Genomic DNA, 27,078 nt, shown 5'->3' with positions numbered 1-27,078 from the left:
AAACATGCTATTAATAATGCTGAAAATAGGTCACAAACCCATATGTCCATGTAACATAAAACCACATGAAAGATGTTTACAATGTTTGTTTATGTCATGGTGTTTGGCAGATCAAGTCGTTTTTGTGGTTTGGTCCTGTCCTGCAGAACTGATGTCACTATAACTGTGAAAGCAGTGAAGCACAGCAGCTTTTACATACAGATATCTGAAAAGAATTCTGATGTTTCCAATGCGTTACGATATAAGAAGACAATATATTGTCCCAGCCCTAGTTTAGAGATACAGAGAACACATTCAAACATCTCCTCCTCATGTGGACAGGCCATGTCTCAGGATCACCTCAGGATCTCCGGAAATCCCTCACTGAGCTGCAGAGTCTGAGTCATGATTGCAGCAGGTTTGACTTTAGGTTGACTGCAAGGATCCAGACAGTTCCAGTTCAGTTTGCCACCTGTCGCCTTATTAGCTCTAGTTGCTCATGTAAACAAATGCTATGCCCAGATTATCAGGATTAAATACATTTTCATACATTTTTTCCCCCCTGTTTAAAGTAGGGATGTCAAGACGATACAGTTAATTTATATTCATGATTCTTCAGACTGGTCGGCAGCAACAATCAGTTATTTCAGTTAATTTTATTCTCCAAAAAAGTAAAACTACACGTTTATATGGCTGTTTATGTGGCAATAACATTACTTTTTTAATCAGAAAGTTTGATTTGATAAAGCTAGACTAGTGAATGATAGCTTTAATATTGTTGGGTCACAGTACCAATCAGTGAATCGTAAAATCGTGAATTGTTTCTTCTCACAATAATCATAACACTAAAATTTGATATTGTGACATCCCGAGTTATGACAGAACCGGGATGGTCTAAACTGCTTCAATATCTGTGTCGACTGCCCTGTTAGCTGGCAAAAACCTCATACCAGCAGTGTTTTGTGTTTCGCTTTTTCATTCTACATACATTTCCGATTGGATTATCACCAAATGAAGACACCAATAACTTTTCTGTAATAAATCAACTTTCATATTTTGTTATCAGCAAAAGCTTCATTTGATTTGAACAACATCGTATCTGAGGATGAGGGATGTCAAATTTTAGTTTTTTTTTTTGTTTTATTTTTGATTATTAACGACCAAAACAGCCATAAAATCCTACATTTTCTTTCCTTCTTGTTTTCTTCACACGTTGCCGCTCCCCAATGTGACCTACTTTATGAAATCAAACTTTGTGATTGCTGAATTTGACATGAAAACCAGGATTTTTAAAAAGCACTTTAGATTTAGGATAACTTTTTGGAGAAAAGGCTGAGCAGAATGGTCTTATAACTTCTAAAAATCGACCCATACATAAAAAAATAAATAAAACCAACTTAATTTAGTTTGAAAATTGTGACTTTTGTATATGCTAAAAAAAATACAAAAAAATAAATTAAGGGTGTTGGCCCTGCGACGAGTTGGCCACTGTCCAGGGTGTACCCCGCCTAAGGCCCGAAGCCACTGGGATAGGCTCCAGTCACCCGCGACCCCGAAAGGGAACAAGCGGTAGAAAATGGATGGAAAATGAATTGGAAAAAATTGTTGTTGATTATAATATCTCAATTATATATTTTTGAGAATTTACTGCGACTTAAATAATTACGATTATCGATTGACCTAATAATCTTGACATTCCTACTGGGGACACAGCCCATGTTTGAATAAAAACCCCTACACTTCTGATGGTCTTTTACTTGTGCTTACAGTGTCCCAGTCCTCTTCCTGTCTGCCTTGCATTCTAATGACCATGTGGATTTGACACGTTGGACCAACACTGCCATTTTCACACTCTGCAGAGCATCACTTGAAGCCTGGATGGAGTGAGGAGACGCATGGGGGTGAGGCTCAAGCCCGCATGGGGGGGGGGAGACTCACTGAGAAGATGAGGGCTTGGAGCAGCAGAGCAACAGAGGAAAACTGTGCTCTTGTTTTTCATCCGTGGCCTATTTGTCTCATATATAGTCTTCTTCTGCTGCTGCTGATGTGCTGTCACTCTCAAACTTTCACTCATTATCCTCGCTCCTTCACTGCGTTTGAACCCGGATCCTCTTTTTCTCCCACTCACTCTCTGGTGCCTCCTGAGCTCTCACCCTCTCTCTACTCCCCATCCTTCCCTTCTGTGCTGTTTGTCTTCTTTTCATCTCCTCGCTGGGTTCAGGGTGGGATTACTTCGCTTTTATCTGCACGCTCTGGTGTTTTTCCTAAATGTAACACCGCCGTTACACCCGCTCTCACTCCCCTCAAAGCTTATTAGACACTCACGCAGAGCTACACCCGCAGAAATCCTCTGCTTGGTTGGACTTCCTCTGTTGCCACTTTCTCCTATTATGTAAATGTACAAATTAGTTCCTTTTACTGAAGGTTGCACTCACTTTCACACCCTTTTTTCGCAACTCACACAGACTGAGGAACATCCTTTTTGTTCTACTGGTGCTTTTGGAATTGTAGCATAATTACACAATGTTGGGCATGTTTAGACTAATCAACAATTGGCCAATTTTGAATGCAAGTGTAATAAAGCATACAGAAAAAGATGAAAACTTTGATGATCAATGTAGTTACTGTTTTGTGCACCAAACCCGTACCCTTCTTTTTAATTTAATTTAATTGAATTTAATTTAATTTAATTGTAATGCTTCAAACAATCAATCAGTAATGCTAATCAACAGTTGGCCAATTTTGAATGCAAATGTAATAAAGCATACACAAAAAGATGAAAACATGATGATCAATGTAGTTACTATTTTGTGCACCAAACCCGTACCCTTCTTTTTAATTGAATTGAATTGAATTGTAATGCTTCAAACATAAGTAAGTGTTGTCAAAAATAAGACACTGTTTGCATTGTGAATTTAGCCTGTACTTGAAGCTGTGCAACACTGGAATATCCTGGATATACTTCTCTGGAATTATTTCCATTCCCCAACAGCACAAAGCACAAGCTCTTGCTCACACCCTGCTCCTCACCCTCTCCCCCTCACGCTCCCCGTTCCTCCCTCAACTCTCTTTCCTTCTCTTCCTCTCTCTCTCTCTCTCTCTCTCTCTCTCTCTCTCTCTCTCTCTCTCAGTCCTGATCTGCTCCTCAGCGCGCAAACATGCCTCCTCAATGCCGCCGCCGCCACCGCACGGAGCCCTGAGCTCACAGAGACCACGCATCACACGCACCTCTCACGCGAGGGAAAAGGGGAGAAGAACGGGACAAGTGGCTTAGGACCAGAAGGAGCGGCTGGAGGAGGATGCGAGGCAAACCCATCCGAGACCATGTGCGTGAAAAGTTGGCCCGCTTCTTTCAGTCAGCAGCCCATTCATCCGTGAGCGGCTAAGAAACTTTTTATTTTTTATTTTTATTTTTTTGTTCAAACAGGGGCGGGGGTGTTGAAAAGAGGGGCATCTTTCATTGTAAGTGACCGTGTTTCGCGAGTGAGCACGCTGGCAGGTCCGCATGTGGCAGGAGGCTCTGTGGACGCGCGGACGGTACCTGCTGGAGAAGGGCGATGGAGGAGGAGGCGGAGGAGGAGAGGGCGCAGAGGGGACCGAGAGCCTGGCCGACGGGTGCCCGCCGGGCTTCCAGGACGGGGACGCGTGCCTGGAGCCGGAGAAGCCCCAGGACTGGCTGTACGAGTCCTACTACAAGATGAGCCAGCAGCATCCGCTCATCGTGTTCCTGCTGCTGATCGTCATGGGAACCTGCGTCGCGCTGCTGGCGGTCTTCTTCGCGTCTGGGCTGGTGAGTGAATGTCGTAAGTCTTTGAACAAAGTGACGATGGTTTATCACTGTAGATGGAGGAATAGCAGTAGGACGGTGTCTATTAAGCCTGCCTACAAAATCATTATTACAGACATTAAAAAACAAACTAAAAATGCTTTTTTCTGTACTACTGCTGCTGCTTGCATTGATTTGTAAGTCCAATGTTTATTAAACTTTAAAAATGTCACTATAGTATACGTTTCTAACCACTTTAGGAAACAGAAACAATTCAAATATAAGATAGTATTTGTTGCTCCTCTATGCTAATGTGAAAAGTTAGAAAAGCTATAAAAAGTCGCTCAATATTTCGTTTTTATTTACTAGTGTAGCTACTTTCTTATCAATTGCATCCTTTCATTTTTTATGCGGCTCTTAATGGGTATTGTAGAGAGGATAAAGACAGCAGTGTGCGGTTCGCTGTGATAACATTTATGAAATGATGGCTGAGTCCTGTATTTACCGTCAACAGCTGAACACCATGGTGAAGTATGACAATAAGAGCCCTTCGCTTTTGATTCCAGGAGACTGAATGAGTGAGGCAGGCCAGTGTGGTTTGTGTATGGTGATGATGTGACAACACGAGAGGCTGTGAAGCGCCACTTTAGATTGCTGCCCTGGGCTCGCAGAGTGTATCAAGAGCGAGATGAAAGTTGAGTTCGGAGCTGTGTGGGCGTTGGTGCTTTTGTCAAGTCAAAAGTGTTGTTTTGGCCACAAACACTTAACAATAAACACAAGCTATTGTTCTAAATTGCTGCGTTTGTGTTAGATAAAATAGCAATACCACTCATAACTCTGGCAATTTTTGCTGTGTGCAGAGTGTTTTGCTGTACATGTACTGTATGTCCAAGTACAAGCATATGAGCCTGATGTTGAACCTGACTATCCCCGAGGTCGTCTTACTCTTTTTAGAGGTCTATAACGTTGTTGTTGTCACCTGGAGAACTTCAACCAGAATCAATGTCTTACTTCTATTTGAGACCAATCAATAGATTTAACTGGCACTCAGCTTCATCCTCCTGGCGCTTCTCCTTTTGTAAGGCATTAGACGTCAGTCTACACAGGTCACATAACAATGACACCTACTAATTTCACATTCTTCATCTGTTATGTCAATAGAAGACATACATTTTCTTCCCAATTCACTCCTGCTTAATGTGTGACAGGCTTGCCTGAGGCCATGGAGCCTTGCTCGGTGGAGCTGGTGTATTTATTCGCTCTGAATGAAGAAGAATGGCAGGAATAAATAGGGTGAGGTATAGAGCTGAAGCCGGCAGTTTGGAGAGGAGAGGATGTTGTTTTAAGTGGTCAGGCTTTATCAGAGAGCTGACAGAGACCCAACCAAAGGAGCACTAATGCTCCAAAAATGACTGCCCACTTTTATCTTTCTCTCCAGATCAGTGCTGAACCGAGTGAATGCACTGTTCTTTTGACATAGCCCAAGGTGCGTGCCTCAGCTCTGTCTAAATGTATTCGTATCCGTATTTGGGCTTGCTTGAACAGAGAAGTTCCTCATTTCCTTCCTCAGCTTGTCTGCAATATTGACAAATCTCTGGTATTGATTCTAATCACGTGAGCATAGAAATGTAACAGCCGGAACCAGCAGACATGTGGTTAATGACATACGTAAGATAAGATCCATTGTTCAAGCATGATCAATAATTCAATATGTGACAGAGAAATACACTATTTTATACTTTATACATGATGTTAACATTATTTATTAAATGTGTCTGAATATCATGTGGCAGTATTATTTCCCAGTGGCTGTTTGTTTAAGTTTCCTTTTATATGCACTTGATTGATGCGGATGTGCTGTGATGATGGATCACCAGGCTCTTACCAGGAGCAGAAAGGTAAATGACTGAGCTGAAATGAATAAAAGATCAACATTATGACATCATTAAGACAGTTGAGACAGCCACCAATATTCACACCATAATCTAATATTTAGTTATAATATTTAAATGATAAACATGATCTCAGTTTCAATATTTTTCTCGTTACTAACGTTTTTTTCCATGGAATCGTGACTCCCTCCCATGCATTCTACTTATATTCAAGCCAAAGCAATCACATCTCCATGGAGACAAGCATGAAATAGATCCTCCATCAAAAAGTTACATCGTATACCTTTGAGTTCATCACAAATGCTAATTTCAAAAGTCATTTTGTGTGAAGATCGGTAAATAACTGAACAATGTCAGGGAATCTCAGAGCCCATGTCCCATAGTAAATGCAACAAGTGGTAAAAATGTATGTAAATCCATTCATTTGCACGGCGTGAGTTACATTTTGGGTTGGCGTGACAGGGCTGGGCATAATGTTTTTTTCAAGTGGCTGCTCAGATCACTCGACATGCAGTGACACATAGATATAGTTGTTTTCTCTGTGTTCCTCTTTTCCATTGTCTCCCACAGCGCTCCCCTCCCACAGTGACAGACAGAACTGCTCACCCTCCTCTCTCCCCCTGGTGTCTCTTCCTCTGCCTGTCCTCACTTCTCTCTTCTCTCCCCACCTTCTCTCTGACCAACAGGTCCATGTCACATTTAAGGCAGTTTGTCAGACTTCCTCACATCACATTCTCCGCATCCCTTCTCTGGTGTTTGCTCCCTTTTTTTAATGGTCCAAAATGTTCGCTCTAATCTCACAGTTTAGTGAATCAGAATTAAACTGGGACCGAACAAGTACAAGTGTGAACACACCCTTAAATCAGTATCACACAGCGCGGGTGGAAAGCACAACCTGCAAATTTACCTCATCCAAGACGTGCATGTGGGTGCTCTGGCACGTCGACACCCACAGGACCTATTCAAGGATTGCCGTGCCATGCTCCAAAGAGGAGCCGTGACATGTAAGATTATTGGAGGAGGCCCCGTGCACACTAAGGAGGTGGTGTGCGCGCTCATAGAAGCAGAACTCCCCATCAGCCCTCAGACAAGTACAAGTACACAATTATTCATTATTTGACTGGGGTCCTTTAGGTTTCAGGATGACTTTTACAATTCCACATTCATTGACGTTTAAAACTATAATGGTCATGGGATTTTACTCTAATTCATTAGCTCTGTTTGATTAAGCACCTTTGGGGCTGATGTGGCCTCCCGATTATTCACTTGACTTAACCCATGATTACTGATTGTGGAGTCTGTGAGTCCTACCGCTAACTTGTACAACCACTCACTCTGTGTCTGCATGCGTTTTGCACTGAACCGATTCATTTCGCCGTTATGGTCACTGGCTTCTTTTTCCCTGTTGTGCACATTTCCTGCCTGAGGTGCTGTGATAAATTGATGCTTCATTACATAGTTTTGACTTGCACCGAGAAGAAATGTTGAGTTAATTGATTAAAGACTCATGGAAGGGTGAACTAAGAGCTTAAATTTATGTGGAAAGAACTGTTTGACAAGTCTAACCAAGTGTATTTTGTGGACAATTTAAGATTGATTTATTGCTATATCCTCAAATATGATAATTGTATTTTTGTGGGATCTCCTCAACCACAGATACCATTGTCAACAAATGGGGCACTTAGGGAGGAAGAGTGTGTTCATTATTAAAGATTTTCCATTTGGAGCTGTGGAGAATTACAGTTCAGTGCAATATTCAATATTTAAAACTGAATATGTAATGACAGACTGCATTTGGATACGTCTATGTACTTTGTACTTTGTTTCGCTAATAAAATAACAAGCTTTTTTGTGGCGGCTGTGCCTCCTCCCCTTCTACCATACTCTCTTTCCTGTAATTGCTGGATAGACTAGACTGGGGTAAAAATGGAAATAATTGTTCTGGATGACAATGGCGTACATTATAGCAGTGTGGTATCGCTGCTTCCCTCAAAGCCATGGCTGAGAAAATGACTTCAAATGAGTTCAAAGGGGTTTTAGATGGGGTTTTAAATGGATCACATTGCCTGCAGATTGAAAAATGTAGAGCTGTGATTTTAGTTCAAACTGTAACTTTTCTGCAAATATTTACTCCACCATTTTGTGCATGGTGTATTTGTATTTTAGACAATATGTTCACTAAGGGCACAACTATCAGGGAGCCAAATGTTTATTCATTGGTGAATAAATACAAAATCTAAGTGAAACTGCATTTATTTTAGCATAAGCTGTACACAACAACAACAACAACAACAAGTTCCAAACCACATGCAATAGCTGGATTGAAGCCTATTTATAACGGGCCTTATGTTTTAAACTAATTCTGGGTCAAAACTAGTTAGACCAGGGGTGTCCAAACTTTTTTCATTGTGGGTCATATATTTATGTCAATACAGTGAATCATGAAAATGTACATTTATTAGAGGTTTGAGGGTGCCACATATTTATTCAGACTTGGACCCTTTCTCTTAGGTCTGTCTCAAACCAAAATGACTGTAATCAAAGTTAAGACAGAAGAAGATAATGTGGGCCAATTCCTCAAGAGTCTTATTGTCCATTTGCCCCACAGTTTCCTCATCCTTGATTTAGACTGAATTTAATGTGGCGTGTTCTGACTAGACTGAAGACGGACTAGGCTGTAACAAGTACATTTAATACATTTGGTGCTATTTTATTTTCTCCTCAATGTTCTCCTCAATTTGTCTGCAGCTGTTCCTTTGTTTGTGTTTTTGTGCCGTCACGTATTGTCTACTTTATTTTAAAAATCCCTTCCTGGCCGCAGCTTGCTTTGGTCTTTTTAAGAATATGCAGTTTCTTCCTCATTGGGATTCAAAAGGACTGGAGCTGACTGTACTGTGGGCATGACGTCAGCGGCCCTGTCTCTTGGGATTCCTTCACCAAATCCTGACTCACATTATCATTTTCTACCCTGGGCCACTCCTGTAATAGAGATAAAACGATCTCCCGCATTTGTTATGTGCAAATAGTTGTGTTCAAATCTGTGTAATTGTGACATATTATTTTCTATCAAATCTGCTCGCATTTAAGTAAATTATGTTCTGACACAAACCTCGTAATTCTGACCAGATTTCCCATTCACAAAACCAAATGGGCACAAAATAAACCTAATGGATGTCACTATAAAAACAACAGAGACTTTCACAGAATAAAATGCCTGGCAAATGAAAAGACTGCTCGAATATACAACTTGTACAAGAAATACTGTATCTTAAACCTGTAGACCTGGCACGATAACACAATTACTGCAGCAATATATCGCACCTCAAAATATCTCGATAAACGATAATATTGAAAGTACTTTGTGACACTATTGTAGGTTGAGTTGAGAAATGATCATGACAGGCCTCTCAACCTGACAATGAATCCTCCCCTGCTGTTTTAATGTCTATTTTTGTTTGGTTCTGATATGTTTGTTTTGTTTTTATTGTTATACGGATATATATGTCTCTATGTTTTATTAATGTATCTATATATTTGTTTTGTTATTGATTTATTTTCCTTTCTTTTTCATTATATTTACTATGACAAACGTGACTGTGAACGCTAATGTGACTTACACTGTTAACTATGTTCTCCAGGCCCACATTGGTAGTCATTTTACAGAATTGGCATATTATTGATAAGTGAATGGATCATTTTACCTTCACGGTCGTCATATTTTTTTCAGTGATTTTGGATCAGGCTGAAATTGGAACGTGTGGGTGAAGGAGCCGCTCGGTAAAAGCCATTTTGAAGAGCAGATGACAATAATTTTCCTTTACATATGTCACAAGTACCCGAGGCAATTTATTTATTCACTCTCAAAAAGCATGTGCATGGCGTTAACACTGATTACAATGTCATGGGATTATTAACGTAGCATTAGCTGCCATAATCAGCCGCAGCAGACCATAGAACGCACACAGACACACACTTCCGAGTTCAAGGAAGGGTCAGAATTTTATAATGGGAGCGATTGAGATAGAAGAGCAGGAAGGGAAGATTTATGGCAAGACTGATTAATTTGAATGTTCAGTGTTACAGCATTTATTTTGAGCCACTTCTGACATATTCATCTTTCATTCATCTTTGTAATTGTAAGGATTTTCAGCATAAGACTAAAAGCTCTGAGTGAAAGTTGCAAAACCAAGTGATGTCATCTAAGACTGTAACAAAATATCACAGTATACAATATTTCTCAGGTCTTAATTTGATGTAATTTTATGTTATTGACAATGGAGACTTCCGCGTGAATATTGTTTTAATTTCATCGCATTGTTTGTTGAAGAAAACCTTTTGTGACTCCTATTTGTTTCAGTGTGTTTGCAGTGATGTATTTGAAGTATTTCTGTGTTTGTAGTGATGTGCTGGAGGTCTTTCTGTACACTTTATTGATTATTGCAGTATGGTCATATTGCGCATTGCGAGTCATGTACCTGTGTTACATTGAATCCTGAGGGTTTCTGTGATTCCTGGCCCTAATGCCGAAAGTGAAAACTACACTTTCTGATGTAAACGGGAGGTGGAGTGAAGTGTGTGAGTGAGCTAAATGTTGACAGTTTGTGGCTTTGCTGACTGGCGTGGTTGCGAGTCCAGAAGTGATGCTGTAGCACATTCTCTGGGCTCAGACTGTCTGTCGGCCAATCCGTGAGCCGTCTGTTCAGCCGATTGTGTTGTCATGTTGTACCTCTGACCCTTTGTGGCTAAATGTCCACTGTACAAGTGTAGTGTTGTAACATGCTTCATCCTGTTCAGACTTTGCATGCGTTTATGTCACTTTTCTTATAAATACATCTGTTTGAATATTGCTGTTTAGTTATTGTATTAAGGCTTTGCACACTCCTTTTTTACACATAGCTGACATTAAAACATGTTATTATTCTCAGAAATCGGATGCTGATTATATTGTCCCAGTCATAACCATGTGTGATTTGATATATTTGGTGTTTTTGCAGAACACAGAGGATCACCTGGCGTTCCTGATCACGGTGCCGGCCGCGCTCTTCCTCTTCCTGTCCATCTTCATCCTAGTCTGCATCGAGTCCGTCTTCAAGCGAATGCTCCGCCTCTTCTCCCTCCTAATATGGGCCTGTCTGGTCGCCATGGGGTATCTCTTCATGTTCTCGGGAGGGATTCTTAGCCCGTGGGACCAGGTGAATGACTCTTTGTATTTGAGCGTGCTTTTGTCCTTTGCTGTGGTCATTGACGACTGAATCTTCCACATTGGTTATATTGAGTAACATCCTTCCTCTATAACAGTACATTCAAAGAAAACAGACCTATACAGTTTTCCAGAATTAGTAAGAAGAAGTTACTAGACTTCCACTATGATAAAATAACACCTATTTATAGCATGTAACTTGTTGAGTGACTGACTTATTAAGTTTGTTCTGTTTTTGCGATAAAAGCAGTAATTTTCTTTTTAAATGGCAATTGCACCTTGGGATGTAACAACAACCAAAATATTGTCATATTGTATCGACAAAAGTCTCACAATAAGTCACAATATATCGAATTATAAGCTCAGCAGTAGCTTAATAAAACATACGGAACTACATAGACCATGATCCTTTGCTACATTTCAGTGAACATGAAGAAATAACAGTTTTTAAGCACTTTTGTATTTAGCGTGTCTACAATTCTGTTAGACTCTCCGGAATATTACAATACATATAACTACTTTCAGAATCCTCTTACTAATGTTAGATTTGTGTTAAAGTGTGCATGCCTCTCACAGTGTTGAATTAATTTGTGACTTATTAGACCCAATGGGCGCTGGAGTAGAGCCCATCAGCCGACAGACACATTTGTTTTCAGCGCCAGACTCCTTTCTCTCTTTGTCTTGAGAATCCCATTTTCTCACACTAGCACCCTGTCTCCCCCTATTTATCAAAATCAATTTCTCAATCCCCAGCACACCCACCTGCCTCCCTAAACACATGCCCAATTTCATCCTCTATCCTTTCATGCATTTTGCCCTCCCCTAGTCAATTGAATGGGCTATTTTTAACAGCTACATGCAAGCACTAAATCACTCTACGCTATTAATCATCCTTCCCATCTATGTGTCTGTCTGGTTGTGCCAAGCTTTTATGGGGAAAAAGAGATAGAAAATAAGTTGGGGAGAGGAGGAGCAATAACTAAACTAGAAGCAAAGCAGACAAACAGTTGAAATTTTAGCCCGCTCTCTGTGGGTAGGACTTGATTATGATTACTGCGAGAACAGCATGTCTGGTGGAGCCCACTGAGCTGATAACACTATAGGCCTGGAAAAGAGGGAGGAAGAGACACATAATTGAACCAAGAGAGACGCTTGTCCGCTCTCTCGCTCCGCGGTCACTCACTTTTAACCCCGCATGACCCAAACATGTAACCACCACACACACTATAAACAAGACTGTATAAATCATAGCTACACAAAAGGCCTACTACGCTTAATTATTTACATCTCATTAGGATAATTGTCTACAGGGATTATTGTTTTTATGAAATGCTACACATTATGTTGAAAAAGATTCAGATGTAGTAATCTGGGCACTGTTACAGAGAAAACAAAACGTTTCGACTCTCATCCAAGAGTCATTCCTAATTTGCGGATCTAGTGGATCTTCACCTCACTGTCTTCAAAGGAGTGGTTTGTGGCTTTAAGATGAAAATGCACAATGCACTGTAATGCTGAATTTGCATGCCTTTGTGTTGATAAAGCCTCTTGTGTATTGGTTGTTTAGTTTAGAAGACAGTGAGGGGAAGATTCCAAGCAGGAAAATAGATTATCTGAAATAGAGGTTAAGGAGGCCATTGTTGGGGTCTTTTTTTAAAAGAAGAAATAAAGAGAGAAAATCCCTCTTTAAAGAAAAATGTAGGTTTAAGGTTCAATTTACCCAGAATATACAGCAATATTTTGAAGCCATGTGCATCAGCCTTGGCCATTCAGATGCTAATCAGGTACTCAGTCAGCTAACAATATGGCCCATTACAATGCTGTCAGGGTAACAAAGGAAATGTATCACAAGCAAAATTGGAAGCAAACAGGCTTACTCAGAATAGGGTAAATATCCGAGTTCTCAAACTAGATCCGCAGATTGGGAATGACTCTTGGATGAGAGTCGAAACCTATGGTTTTTCTAAAACTACACTGACTAGACTACAACTGAAGATTTTTCTACAATGGAACACTCCTGGATGAATGAGGGATTACACCGACTTATTATACAGTATGGCATCAAAATACCTTTCAAGCATACCAATTTTAATTATTTATTTAGGTGATTTTATTGTTAGAAAGACCTTGAAAAACATGAATTCTTAGTGTTAACAGGCTCGCCCCTCCACAGATTTGACCTGTCACTTGGCCTGGTGGTATCAGCTGCTTTTCTCCATGGAGATATACGTTTCATGCCAACAATGCAATAATATCTAAATACAAGCAGGTGATGGACCTTCCACCAAAAAAGTGACATGCTCCTTTAAGGCAAGACACTCCATGTGAATAGAAAAGTTAAAAAAAATAGAGGTATAAACTTAAGTACATAAGTTTTTAAATATAACCATGACATTTTATGTGTAACAAAGGCCAAAATTGCACCTATTTGGGACATACTGTATTAATCTGTTAAATGTACACATCAAAGATCCAAGATGGCGGTGTGACAGATGACCTGGCATGCACTTTGTTTGAGACTAATACGTTTGATTCTGTCAGGACAAATACACACACTAAAGTAAGTCAATAATGACAAACCCGGGTTCACACCAAAACTGAGGCAGTTAAGGCAGCAGAAGGAGGCAGCGTACAGGGGCCAGTTACAGATAAATTACAAGCCCAGATCCCCCCCACACTGCTGATGACCAGCTAGTCTCCTTGTATTCAAAATTCAATACCTCCTCTTCCTCTGCTCTTCTTCCTGTACACAAAGTGCTGCATCTCCTGCCACAATTAAAAAAGAAATAGAACGAATTAAGATTGCGGACGACACCACCCTTATTGGGCTCGGACAGAGATGATGCCTACAAGAGGGAGGTGGACCGGCTGGTGTCCTGCTGCAGTGGTAACAACCTGGAGCTCAACGTCTAGACGATAGTGGAGATGATTGTGGACTTCACGAAAGTCAAAGCCCCAGTTCCCCTCGCCCCCATCACCACCGTAGACTCCTTCCGATTTCTCTGCACCACCATCACCCAGGACCTCAAATGGGAGCTCACCATCAGCTCCCTCACTGGGAAGGCCCAGCAGAGGATGTACTTCCTGCAGCAACTGAGGAAAGCCAAGCTGCCAGCGGAGATGATGGTGCAGTTCTACACAGCCATCATCGAGTCCATCATCACCTCCTCCATCACCGTGTGGTACGCTGGAGCCACAGCCAGGGAGAAACAGAGACTACAGCGCATTGTGCGCTAAGCTGAGAAGGTGATCAGCTGCAGACCTCCATCTCTGCAGGACCTGTTCGTCTCCAGGACTCTGGGACGAGCAGGTCGGATCACTGCTGACCCTTCTCACCCTGGACATGGACTATTTGAGCCACTCCCCTCAGGCAGGAGGCTACGGTCCATCCGGACCAGAACCTCCCACCAGAAGAAAAGTTTCTTTCCTTCTGCCGTTGGACTTTTTCCACTATCTCTTTCCATCTGTAAATGGTGTGTATACACTGTATTTTTATAGTAGTAGTAGTAGTAGTAGTAGTAGTAGTAGTAGTAGTAGTAGTAGTAGTAGTAGTAGTAGTAGTAGTAGTAGCAGTAGCAGTAGCAGTAGCAGTAGCAGTAGCAGTAGCAGTAGCAGTAGTAGTAGTAGTAGTAGTAGCAGTAGTAGTAGTAGTAGTAGTAGTAGTAGTAGTAGTAGTAGTAGTAGTAGTAGTAGTATGTTGCAACTTACCACTGAAGCAAGTACGTAGTTTGTGAGTTTGGTTCACTGACAATGGCAAGAAACCTTTTTTCTGATATTGCTATATCACCAGGTTTAAATGTCTTTATCATGTATGTGTTATCATAATAATTTACACAGGGGATTTTGGATACCTTATTTAGTACTTGAGGGGACTCAATCTTAATGGAAATTATATTTGTAATTTGTCTGTCCTTTGAAAACACCACTTTCCATGCATTATTTAACGTTTTGTCCTTCAAATTACATTAACTTCAAATTTAAAAGAATATGTTTCGTCTTACTTACTAGTAGATTCCCCAATTCTGTTATTTACTCTCACTTGAGTAATTACTTGGGCATCTACTTTGTACTACACCTTTAATAACGGTTAATTGGATAAAAATTAACAATTACTGTGCAGCTCAGCGCTTACACCACCATTTGGAGTGAATTACACTGTAGCTGCCACATCTCTTAGGGCTACCAGCTGCTGCGCCAGGCGTTTTGGCCGAAATGAAAAGTCAGCATCAGCATCTACTAAACATTAGGCTTCTAAAATAGCAGCGCAGAGCCTACCCTGTTTAGTCAGCCTTACAGGTGTGTCACAGCTTCACACTTCTACATGGAGCTGGCAAGAAAGTATGCAATCGAGAAGCCAATGACAGCAGTGTTTGACAATGTTCAAAGGTTAAGGTTGGAGTGGTGCGGAGACAGAGCATGGCAGGGCCCGCTGAATGGTGATGTCAAAAGCAGGTGACGATAATAAAAACAAACATGTGTAGGTATCAGCATAAGAGAGCAGCGGTGGTGGCGGACATACAAATAATAGTGTGACAACATGTCTTCTTTAGAGTATTTCTTAAGAGTTGGTTTCCGTAGCAACAGAAAGCTAACATCTTTTGCACAGTATGTTTTCCTCATCTAGAACAGGTGCAGGAGAGTTATGTCATCCTTGACTCTTTGTTAGTACCAGATCCGTACACAAACAGCTGTCAATTAAGTACCGTAGAACATTTAGTTAAAGCTGCTAATTGCATTTTTCTTCATCTGTTAGTATCCTTAAAGGGGCACTGCATATGTTTTCCAGGTCATAGTGATGTTTTAAAACAGTGCATAATTAACATGTAAATAAAACATATTGTTATTTACAGGGAACCAATCAAGTGCAGGGTGCTTTAAGTAAAGTGTTCAAAACTGTCATGAAATGTTTCACAGAATGGCATAAAACAATCTCCTTCAAACCAAGTACTTCATGCAAATAAAAACACCTGTAATTGAAGTGTTCATGTGCAGCACATTTCCTTTACTTATTCATTGATTGTAAAGTTTGAAGGACTGATTATTTGTGTCATGTGATCGATAAACTAAAGACAAATTTCCACTACGTTGGAAAGACAGGACAGAGCAATAACATATCGAGCAGGTGACAAATCTTCCACCAGAAGAATGTCAGTGTAATCCCTCATTCGTCCAGGAGTGTAGTTGTAGTCATCTGGACTCTGTTTTTTAGGAAAAACAAAACGTTTCGACACTCATCTGAGGGTCATTCTCAATCTGCGAATCAAGACCGGGAACTCAGATATTTATCCTACTCTGAATAGACCTCCTGATGAAGGGTGGCTTTGGTTTCACTAGACACTAACCCTCTTTGTTTACTATCAAACTAACCTCTTTGTTTTCTGGTGTTTTCCACCAGAAAACGTACATAATGCACCTTTAAACTTCAGCCAAAACTATTCCTTTAGTTAAATACAGTGTTGAAGGAAACTTGACTGTTCAAATTCAGTTCTTGCCACATATTTTTACCATTGCAGAATACATTTGATATCGCATATTGTAACATGTGAGAGTGAGTCTTACATCATCCTTTTATATTCCAAGTAATTTATGCCTGATTAAAGTACAAGCACAATCATAAAACTATGCTTTAATTTTTACATATTTTTTTCAATCTCCACAAGTGTGCCCATCAGCACCAATTTTAATCAAACTTGCTGGGTCATTCTTAGAAAACAAGAAAGAAAAAACAGCTGATTTCTGTTTTCAATGCTATGCTCTGAAAGACCTGAAACATCGGACAGGCCGAAGGGTCAAAGTTCATCTCGTGTCTTCGTTCTGACACTGGTCACTGGCACCCACACCATAACAGGAAGGGCCGAACCGACAGCACAGGAAGTGGAAAGGGACTAAACAGGAGGCTAAGGCACAAGGTATCAATGAACTAGACAAGACACAGCACACAACTATGTGCACTGACAGCTGTAAGGTCACAGAGCCGGCCTTTGATAGAATTTCCAGGGAGTAGCTCTAGAAATGTTATTCTTATCAAATCCTGTTTTACAGATTCCGCTTACATCCCTTTATTAGCTCAGGAGCCCAAACATCTGTACAAAACGTGCTGAGGGAGGTTTGCTCACTCACTACTTTGCCTCCAATTGTAAAAAATACAATGATAGAAATGCATTTACCCTGTACAAATAATGGACAAGGAAATCAATATTAATGGCTGAGGTTACTCGGAAGTGAGGGAGGCTCCAAAATGTCTGGCTCCTATTGACTCCCATTTTCTCCCATTTTAGTTTTCTGTTTTCAACACTTCATTTCAACTGTTGATTACCGGTATGTGTTGTGAGATTGCCTGCTGCTTTTGCTGTCTTATTCTGCAGTTTTGAACCTTAAAGATTCACATAAAGTATGACAACTAATTGTGTTTTTCATCCCTGCAACATGTCATTTTCTATTAGCGGTTTGTTTCAAATGGACAGAATCTAAGTGTCTGTCTGCTTCAAATTGACAGGTGTATTATTCATTATTATTAGTCACAAGCTTTCCAGGTATATATGCTACTTCAAACTAAATAGCGCCTACATTTACAATAAATGTACCACTGTTTATTAAGGGTTTTTTTTTATTAAGAAATAAAAAAAGATAAGATAATCCTTTATTGTCCCACATGGGGAAATTTCATAAATAGAAAAAGATACACATTTTATCAGTTTTGCTGCTCATACATTTGCCACTCAATTAGAATATTGAGGTTGCATTTATTTTTTAAATGAAAAGGCTGTTCATAACTTCTATAAGCTCAATAACGTTTTTGTACCGTTCCAGTACAACCAATACAGTACTAACTAATAATTGACATTGTTGGTTTTCGCTTCTATACGGACTATACTTTATCAGACAATCCTCATTATTTCTCACACATTTTTCCTCTTTCCAGGTGTCCTTCTTTCTCTTCATTGTTTTTGTCGTTTACACCATGCTGCCTTTCTCCATGAGAGGGGCCATCATCGCCAGTGCCGTCACCTGCCTCTCTCACACCGTTACGCTCAGCTTCTGCCTGGCCAGCATCACCGAGCTGGAACATTTAGTCTGGCAGGTGAGGCTGATACCTGCTCAAACTAATGAACACAAAGGGTCCGATAGGCAGTTGAGATTTCCAGATGTACTGTGGCCGACATCACTCTCCGTCAAGATTTCTATTATAAGGTCGGATGCACTAAATGAGCACTTCATTTAGGAGTAACTGCACTGCAAAGGGTTAGTTTTGTAAAGGAAATTGGCTAGGATGTTGCATGGCCCATTTAAAATGATGAGGGAACATTTTAATATGGTCCATGTAGTAAAGTGCAGAGCCTATCTTGTATCATGGTGACTCTGCACTTTTGTAATGTCTCCTGAGTGGAATAAAGCGGATTTATGATGTACTCCCATCAAAGCTTATTTGGTACTTTCGATATGAAAATAATGCACATCATTTGTAGACTCCAGTTCCAGCAGAGGTTGGGGCGCAGTGTACATTATATTCACAGCAGAATAAAAACATCTAATATACAGGCATTTTGGTCTTACATTTGATGACAGTAACGTATTGTTCCAACATTGGGGCTACAAAAAGACAGATAAAGTGTATTTGTGCATCAGATACATCAATATATGTTTGCTGTTTTACCATTCCACCACTGAATTCCCATTTAATTTGTACAAACAAAATAGAAACAATTACCTTTCCCTTTATTTCTCCAAAACTCAGCGTCTAATGTGGAAAAGCACTCTAATAATAAACTGAAGACGTTCAATGCCCTTGGACTCAACCCCAAGGCCGTCTCCTTAATATGCAGAGCCACACTTCTGAGTGCTTGAGGTAGAGAGCACTCTTTAATTGTGTGCGCACCCAGCTTTAATAATAGACATCGCTGGACCTTGGCTCTGAATAATAGAGTGTTTATAACCTTTTAAAACTTGATTTGTTACTTTTGTGTGTTGACAGATTTCAGCAAACATCATCATTTTCACTTGTGGTAACTTGGTGGGGGCATACCATAAACACCTGATGGACCTGGCTCTTAAGCAGACGTACCAGGACACGTGCAACTGCATCAAGTCCCCCATTAAACTGGAGTTTGAGAAGCATCAACAGGTTTGTGTATATTCGTTTTATTATTTTGACAAGCATTATTTTATCAAGTTAAAAGCCGTGAGTACAGAGGCATTACGCAGTGACATTTGGCGTGACATTCTGAGCTCTGCCCTGACATTAGCCACTCATGCAACCAGGGATCTGACACTCAAAGCAGGCATCCACAGATGGTCTACTTAATCTGGGGTAGTTAAGGATTTCTTTGGCCCGAGATGTTAAGTTATTTATGTGGGTTTATGCTCTCTCTAGTGGCACTCAACTTGTCTGATTGTGGGACCCAGTTTCCTTCCTGATCATTTCATTACGCCCTATTTTACCATGTAGGTCATCTTTCAAAGTGGCTTTTCCGTGACCTTTCTGGCACATGTTTCAATCCCAGTTTTAAAATGTCATATTTTGAACATTGTAATCCTTATCTGGACTATATGTCCTATATGTCTAAAACATATGGAAATATCTTTTTTATAACAGACAGCGGCTTATTATTGTTTGACTAGTTGACTAATCCAAAAAATAATTGCTGACTACTCGACAACTGAAATAATTGATTGTGTCAGCACTGATTGCAGCTAACATTGCAACATAACATTTTGAAATAAACTAAAGAATAAAAGCAAATAAACATTCACTCAGATGATCAATAATAATAATTCATGTAAATAATACTTGACCTATATCACTGTTCTTTTTGTATATAAATTGCAGTACTTTTTTACCATTATTGTCATACATTGTTTTATGTTGCACCCTAACGCCGAAGCAAGTGTGAATTTTTCATTGACAATAAAACTGATTCTGATTTGAATATCTCTGGTGGCGCACATACCACACCTCATACCTGACAAATTAATGACATAATTACTTGTTCGTTTTTATTTACCTGGTGCCTCTTGTTGTGTTGTTTGCGAGCTGGATACTGGTCATGTCTCACACACGGTAATGCAATTTTACCCACTCTGTAATCAACACACAATAAATTACTGGAGCATCGGCCCGTGTGTGCCGCGCTCACACTGGGGTACTTCTGAATGAGATTTGGGGCTGTGCAGGTTTCTATTTTTAGACCCTCTCCCTGCTTAATTTGCTGCTGTGTTTTGGGAAATGAGCCTGCGAGAGAAAAATGTAATGACCCTCTTTGCTGTGAGTCGCATTTATGACTCACACCCCCTCAGGCAGCTTTTCACTCCTTTTTACAAGACACACACACTACAGGCAAAGCCACACATGCAAAACTGAAATCACTCAAATCACCCCAAAAATGGACTCTAATGTTGTGTGAGTGTGCTTTTAGCTTTTTTTTTTTTTTTTTTTTTAAGACAGAATGAAAAAGTAAGTAGAGCATGTACAATATGGACTGAAATAATTGCATACAATCTTACATCTCACATAGTCCACATTTTCTCCAAAGTGATAATTAAAGTAAAAGTTTTCTCGTTTGTGAAACTCACTCACAGAAGCCATTTTTCTTCTTTAACAGTCGTTTTTTTTTCCATGTGCTTCTGCTGAAATATTAGTCCAAATGAGCCATTATTAAAGTAATTTTGAAAATCTCTTCAGGTCAATTATTACACGTCATGTACTATTCAGTAAATCATCACAGTGTTAATTTAAAAAAATACTTTGCCCTTTTGCACCGTTTTGTTAGTTAAGATGAAGTAGAACATAATTAATCTCACTGTGGAAAAATGCACTGTAATGTCAAGGTAGCTTTTAATAATAATAATAATAATAATAAAATAATAATAAGGACTCCGAGATGAATCGCAATTAATCGAAATCACAATTTGAATGGACAAAACAGGTTGCAACATAAAAATATTCTGTCTTATTCTGCATAAAAAACTGCTTCTCCTGTAGTTTAGATCTTTACAAACATGGTCTGAAATACATTTTTAAAAACACAAATCGCAAATGGAATCGCGATCGCATTTTTTGTCAGACGAATCGGAATTGGATATATTTCCCAAATTGTTCTGCTCTACTCTTAATAAACAATGAAGTGCAGATACCTGTGTGCATTAAAAGAAGGTATGGTCAAGGATATTTACGAGGATAATCAATAGAAAACACTTTAAACGATTGTGGAATATAATATAGTAGACATCTGAACGCTGGTTGTGCGTCAGAATGGCTGTTTCACGTCTGCTCTGCTTTCTCTGCGTCTCCAGGAACGCCTGCTCTTGTCCCTGCTGCCGTCGCACATCGCCCGGGTGATGAAAGCCGAGATCATCCAGCGACTGCAAGGGCCCAACTTTGGTCGAGCGGAGAGCACCAACAACTTTCACAACCTGTACGTGCAGAGACACACCAATGTCAGGTGAGGTTTCCGCTGCCCTGGTCTGCTCCTTCAATGAAACGTTTATTTGTGACAATTCTCATCTGAAAGACTTTTATTGTCCAACATCAAATCTCATTTTTATCATTTCCATCCAAGGCCTTCTTTTGTTGCTTTTCTGTCACGCAGGGATTAACTATGGTGAGGACCAAAAAGAAGAGACAGCCTTACAAAGCTAAATCAATCGCAATAAAAACCACAATCTCAGTTGTTAAAATTGCTGATATAAATGCAAAATTATATGAATGTGATTCTTGTAGTTTAGTTTATAGTGTCTGAAACCACAATATGTTAAAGTGCCTTTGACAGGTCGGACATCACGATAAATACATATTTTGAATTTTGCTTAAAAATTGTAAAAATGTTATCCCAGGATAGCACATTTTTAATCTTTATAATTCCACTTCCTGTTTGTAATTGACGACATCACACTAGGAAAGTACCCAGCAACCACTGGGCAAAAAGTCATCGAATGTCACTTCTTTTTTAATTTGACAAATAAAAATATATGAGTGCACCTTTTTGAGGTTGTTTCTTTGTATAAATTATGCATGAACTTTGGATGGTATGAGTGAACTTGGTGTGATGTCACTTCCTGTCATTTTTCTACAGATTTTTCAACTTTTCTCCACAAACATGTATTCGATTGGTGTAAAACTATGATTCATATGTACAACAGGTATAAATACACCAAATAAAGTCACAATTAGAAAATGGTTAAACCCTGTCATGGGCACTTTAATAGTGAGTATACTAACCACAATAACTGTTGCTAAATCTGAGGCAGTGATAGTCATTTTAGTGCATCCTTAGTAAAACTATATATTTTTGTTTTATTCCATGTAGCTTTCAAATATTGTGAGCATTTTAGGGTATCGAATGAGTACTTTTTTCTCCTCTCTTCAAAAGTCCTACTCATTATTCCATCCAAGGCCAAACCCACTCCAGTTAATCCTCTCTATATACTTTGGGGTCACTTTGCCAAATGCAGAGCTAAATACAGTGCTCCCTCAGTTCTCCCTCGCTTCCACCGTTATGCCACGAGATGAGAGAACATTGAGAACACAGCAGACGACACAAATCCTGGCTTAAAATGAGAGATTCTCCGAGGAATGTCCTCTAAAACCTGCTTTCCAGCACAGAAAATCCTTGCGGGGAGCGACAACATTGTGTCTCTTTTTAAGTAGGGCTCAGGTGGATGTATGCTAACCCCGTCAGTGTGTGTACATGTCGATCTGCCAATTATCCCTCCAGTAATAACAAATTCACACAGTTAAGAGGGTATCTCTTCAAAATAAAGCCAAGGACAGATGGTGTACTGAGAGAAAAGCCACCGTGTTAAGATGTGTGATTGTCTCTGTAAATGTATTTACTTGGCTAATTCTGACATTCTCTGCAGTATATTGTACGCTGATATTGTGGGCTTCACGCGGCTGGCCAGTGACTGCTCTCCAGGTGAACTCGTGCATATGCTCAATGAGCTTTTCGGAAAGTTTGACCAGATTGCAAAGGTAACTGCAAAGGGAATTGTTCACATTTCTTTTAACATGTGTCAATAATGTCTTTTTTGACCGTTGCAAGATTACTACAGCTACTCATGTTCATTTAAAGGTGCACTGTAACTTTTCTGGCGCGGGATTAGGTCAACATTTGGCTGTATCCATGGAAATGTCATTGCGTTGTCTGAAATGTTCCACAGTATGGCATTAATTCAGTTGGAGGTGTTTTTATTGCTCGGAAATACATATAGTTTTACAGAGAGGGGGGCAACCTCTCCGCAGATCTGACCTATGACAAGATTTTATAGTCACCTGCTTGTTTCCATGGAGATAGATATGTTTAAAACTATATACAGTAAGTGGCAGACCCCTCACCAGAGAAGTTACATAGTGAGCTTTTAAGGAGAAAATCTGTTTGTTAGAGATAATCCCTGATGGACTGTGCCGTTTTCCCTTGAGAAAGTCCACTTCTGGGTATTAAACTATTGCGAGATAGGGTCACCTCCTCTGCTTCAAGTAGAATATTATATTTTTGTAGTTTCGTTATAGCATTATAAACCCAATTTCTGTATTTATTATAATCAGATATGCATTAGCACACACTTTTTTAGGCACAGATAATGCTGTAATTACACTATATTAAGAGCCACTCATTCAGCTCTAATTTGGGATGATACATTTTAGTTGAAAATGAAATGTGCATGATTACTTAAGCTTCAGGCATTTCACGAGCGGATGATGTGTCAAGCTGCTAAATTTAGTATGGAAATTAAACATTAACACTGAACATTAAAAAACCAGCCGTCCAAATGAATTGAAATTGTAGTTTGCGTTTTAATCACTCAAATATTGAACTTAAATGTACAACACAAAATTGTAGCAGTGGAGCTGAGAAAAACAACATCTTGCCGTCAGTTAGATGAAATGTGGCCTTGAAATGACTGCTTCCTGTGTCTCGGGGCGACTAGTGGTCTCAGCCTTCGCGGAGCTCTTCCGTGTGGGCTGGTCAGGGTCTGTCTGACGCTCCTCTGAGTCCTCTTCTATTCAGCTCTTCAAAGCTGATCCAGGTCCTCTCATTGCGTTTTTGTCCAGCAGGCACCGGTGTCCACATACGAGCCCTCTCAGCCGCGCTTATGTAAAACCTGCCCAAAGGGAGAGCTGCTACACATCCCACATGAAGAACCTCAGCTAATGTGTTGTTGGAGTGGGCGGATGATTTTTTTGCCTGATGGATTTGACTGTGTGCGCCAGGGTTAGGATTAGGGGGGAAGTATTTGTGGTATTATTATATAAAAATGAGGATCTAATGTATAAGAATAGTGTATACTGCTATAAATTGTTAATGTTGCCAACAAAGTCGTGGTTGAATTTGATTGATTTTTTTGTGTGGTCGTGATGCAGCAGTGGCATTGTGGGCTAAGCTTCTGCCTCCCGACCAGACACTCTGTGGTTAGAAATTCGAGTTCAAAGTATACCCTGTCATTGTCTCCTTGGGGATTAGATTCTATGCATATTGGCCACTCCAAGAGCTTTTAGATGATTACAAACCTTTCATGAATGTATCAGCACAAAACACCCGACTTTTGTCATCAAATGGATGAAGTTGGAGAGGTTTGTGCTGCTAATAAATAATATTTTAATCAAATTGAGTTCTAATCGTTTGAAATCATCAATGATTCGCTTGATGCTTGGCTTAAAGGGGTCCACAACCAATCTGTGAGCAGGCATGTGGTTAGGAGCTGCATTCAGATTGCGGAGGAATTTGATTATTTGGGTGTTTAATGTGTTTCTTATAACAATGAAATTAAATATCTTGATTGAGCAATACAAGGAAAATAAAGGTCATTATTTTCTTTTCCATACTGCACAGCCCTTCCATCAATTGTACAAGTTGACAATCTGGAACTATTTTTATGATCATGTAAAAATACAAAACCAATGTGAATTGTTGTTTATGCCAAAGTAGCAATTCATTCTCTTTCATTTTTTGTGATACTTTTAAGGAGAACGAATGTATGCGAATCAAGATCCTGGGCGATTGTTACTACTGCGTGTCCGGTCTGCCCGAGTCGCTGCCTCATCATGCCAGGAACTGCGTGAAGATGGGCTTGGATATGTGTGAGGCCATCAAGTAAAACACCAGATCTCTCTCCCTCTCACAAACACAAACAGACGCCTGTCAAACAGCTTGAGCAGAAAGAACGCCAGGCTTTGTTTGAAGTCTAACGCAAACACAACATAACTGGTTTGATAAGCTGCCATTGTGCAAATATTAATCTCAAATCAATAGAAAACTTTAGGAGAACAGGCCTGCATTGCTCTGGACACAGGCTTTGTAGATCAATATGTCAGCTTTTTCTAGCCTTTAATCACAATGTCATAAGAAGGCACTGACCTCATTCATGCGGCACTGCTTCATGAAGAACTTTTCTAAATGCAAAACGTAAAAGGTAATACCTCTTGTAATTAATTGGCACATGACACAAAACACACAACGCACAAGGTTCTGTCTTCTCTGTCAGCATAATCAAACTGCGGTGATGTTTTGTCTGTAATATTGCACTTCTTTCAATCGCTTTGGCACATTTTCGGGAAATTGTACTCGTTACACTTGAGTTACAAAACAGTTCTGAATCCAACTTTCTGAGAAAGGTTAAAAAGGACAGTTTGTGGTTGAATTAGAAACACATTTATCAGATTTATAAATTCGAATCATTCTAATCTCACCATCATGAGACACTTGTAGGTGTGTGGGGGAGTTAGAGGTCCAAAAAAACAATCTCACATTGTTTCTGTTGCTTTGAGGGTGATGTATATACTGCAAATATATATCAAATATTACACAACCACCTATTTAACAAAAACAGCTTCAGACTTGGACAATGAAGAGCTAAACCTGGTTCCGACATGCTTTCTTCTATAGTCTGACTCTAAAATGTCTTTATATTGTGTCCCTGTGTCTTTGGATCGGAGGGTGCAGTATTTAGATGGCGCAGTCTGTGTTTAAATAGTACAGATGACAGTAATAATTGTGTTTTAGGTTCTGCGAAAAGTGTTGATTTGAGACTTAAGGCTCCGAGTGGCAACTTTTGGAATCTGTGCGAAAATAAAAAGAATTAGAGAAGCCCCTGCTTTAATCTAAACTAATCACATCAAATTCTAGACCTAGAACCGTGTCATGAAAGTCATTCTTCTGTGTCTGATGCAGGAAAGTCAGAGATGCCACTGGTGTGGATATCAACATGCGCGTGGGGGTTCATTCTGGAAACGTCCTCTGCGGCGTTATCGGCCTCAGGAAGTGGCAGTATGACGTGTGGTCACATGACGTCACGTTGGCCAATCACATGGAAGCAGGAGGTGTGCCCGGGTAAGTACGCTTGGCCTGATTGGCAATACCATATTCCACAAAACAAAATGCCAACATGTTGACCTTTAGACACCAGACCCTCCTCCCACTTATTCAGAGAACGACTCACCTTTTCAGTGGTGATATTCATATTCATATTTCTTCACAAAAAAAACACTTTTTGGGTGTACTGTAAGTAAGTAAGTACATTTTATTTGTAAAGCACCTTTAACAGACAGAAGTCATAAAGTGCTTCACAAAACACAGAATAAAACGATAAAAACACAAAAAACTTACAGTGAGCAATACATATACAACAATATACAGTCAGATCAGTCCCTAAAACAAATGCAATTAAACTGGCTTTCTGTGTCACAATACGGACCTATTGCTTGTTCAATCTCATATGATAAAAACTGAAAATGATATTGTGGAATTCCAGAGTCCGTCCCTGCATGTCCCACTTGTCCCTTTTTTATACAATTTGAGGCGGTCACTCGAAATCCATTTGATCATAATAGCCTAAGAATTTGTTTTTACTTTAGCAGCCGCAGCCGCATTTAGATGAAACTTAAGCGCAAATGAGACATCCTGCATCAACAGTGGCCAGTCTTTCCTCCAAATATTCGCTAAAGTATGTTTGTCGTCCAACAGTCTTCAAGGGATTTGAATCTCTTTGATTCATCATGATTTCCTACAAAAAAACACATCTTCAAATGAAAAGTGTGGCAGCAGATTGTTGTTGTCGCGGCCCTCATCTCTGTCGGCGTTGTTTACAGGAGGGTGCACATCTCCTCTGTGACCTTGGAGCATCTGAACGGATCGTACAAAGTGGAGCCTGGCAACGGACCGAGCCGCGATTCGTACCTGAAAGAACACGGAGTGGTCACCTTCCTAGTCATCAACCCAAAGGTCCTATCAAAAATTTTAGTTTCCTTT

General features: G+C 39.9%; 1 protein-coding gene across 1 annotated transcript in view; it reads left to right on the top strand.

Annotated features, from left to right (window-relative positions):
* The first annotated feature begins 3,424 nt into the window (after window positions 1-3,424).
* adcy2b (adenylate cyclase 2b (brain)) overlaps window positions 3,425-27,078 on the top strand; it is a 49,383-nt gene continuing 25,729 nt past the window's right edge. The window contains exons 1-9 of the mRNA XM_072447704.1: window positions 3,425-3,769; window positions 10,632-10,829; window positions 17,760-17,918; window positions 18,810-18,959; window positions 21,128-21,276; window positions 22,694-22,805; window positions 24,797-24,924; window positions 26,002-26,160; window positions 26,919-27,051. Coding sequence (XP_072303805.1) covers window positions 3,485-3,769; window positions 10,632-10,829; window positions 17,760-17,918; window positions 18,810-18,959; window positions 21,128-21,276; window positions 22,694-22,805; window positions 24,797-24,924; window positions 26,002-26,160; window positions 26,919-27,051 — 1,473 coding nt within the window. The 5' untranslated portion in view covers window positions 3,425-3,484. The remainder of the gene's footprint in view (window positions 3,770-10,631; window positions 10,830-17,759; window positions 17,919-18,809; window positions 18,960-21,127; window positions 21,277-22,693; window positions 22,806-24,796; window positions 24,925-26,001; window positions 26,161-26,918; window positions 27,052-27,078) is intronic.

The sequence above is a fragment of the Eucyclogobius newberryi genome, unplaced genomic scaffold (assembly GCF_026437365.1).
Source record: "Eucyclogobius newberryi isolate DKJ021-1_F unplaced genomic scaffold, fEucNew1.0.hap1 SCAF_16, whole genome shotgun sequence".
Lineage (NCBI taxonomy): Eukaryota > Metazoa > Chordata > Actinopteri > Gobiiformes > Gobiidae > Eucyclogobius > Eucyclogobius newberryi.
The sequence above is the reverse complement of the archived record's forward strand: the minus strand, read 5'-3'. Positions and strand labels throughout refer to the sequence as shown.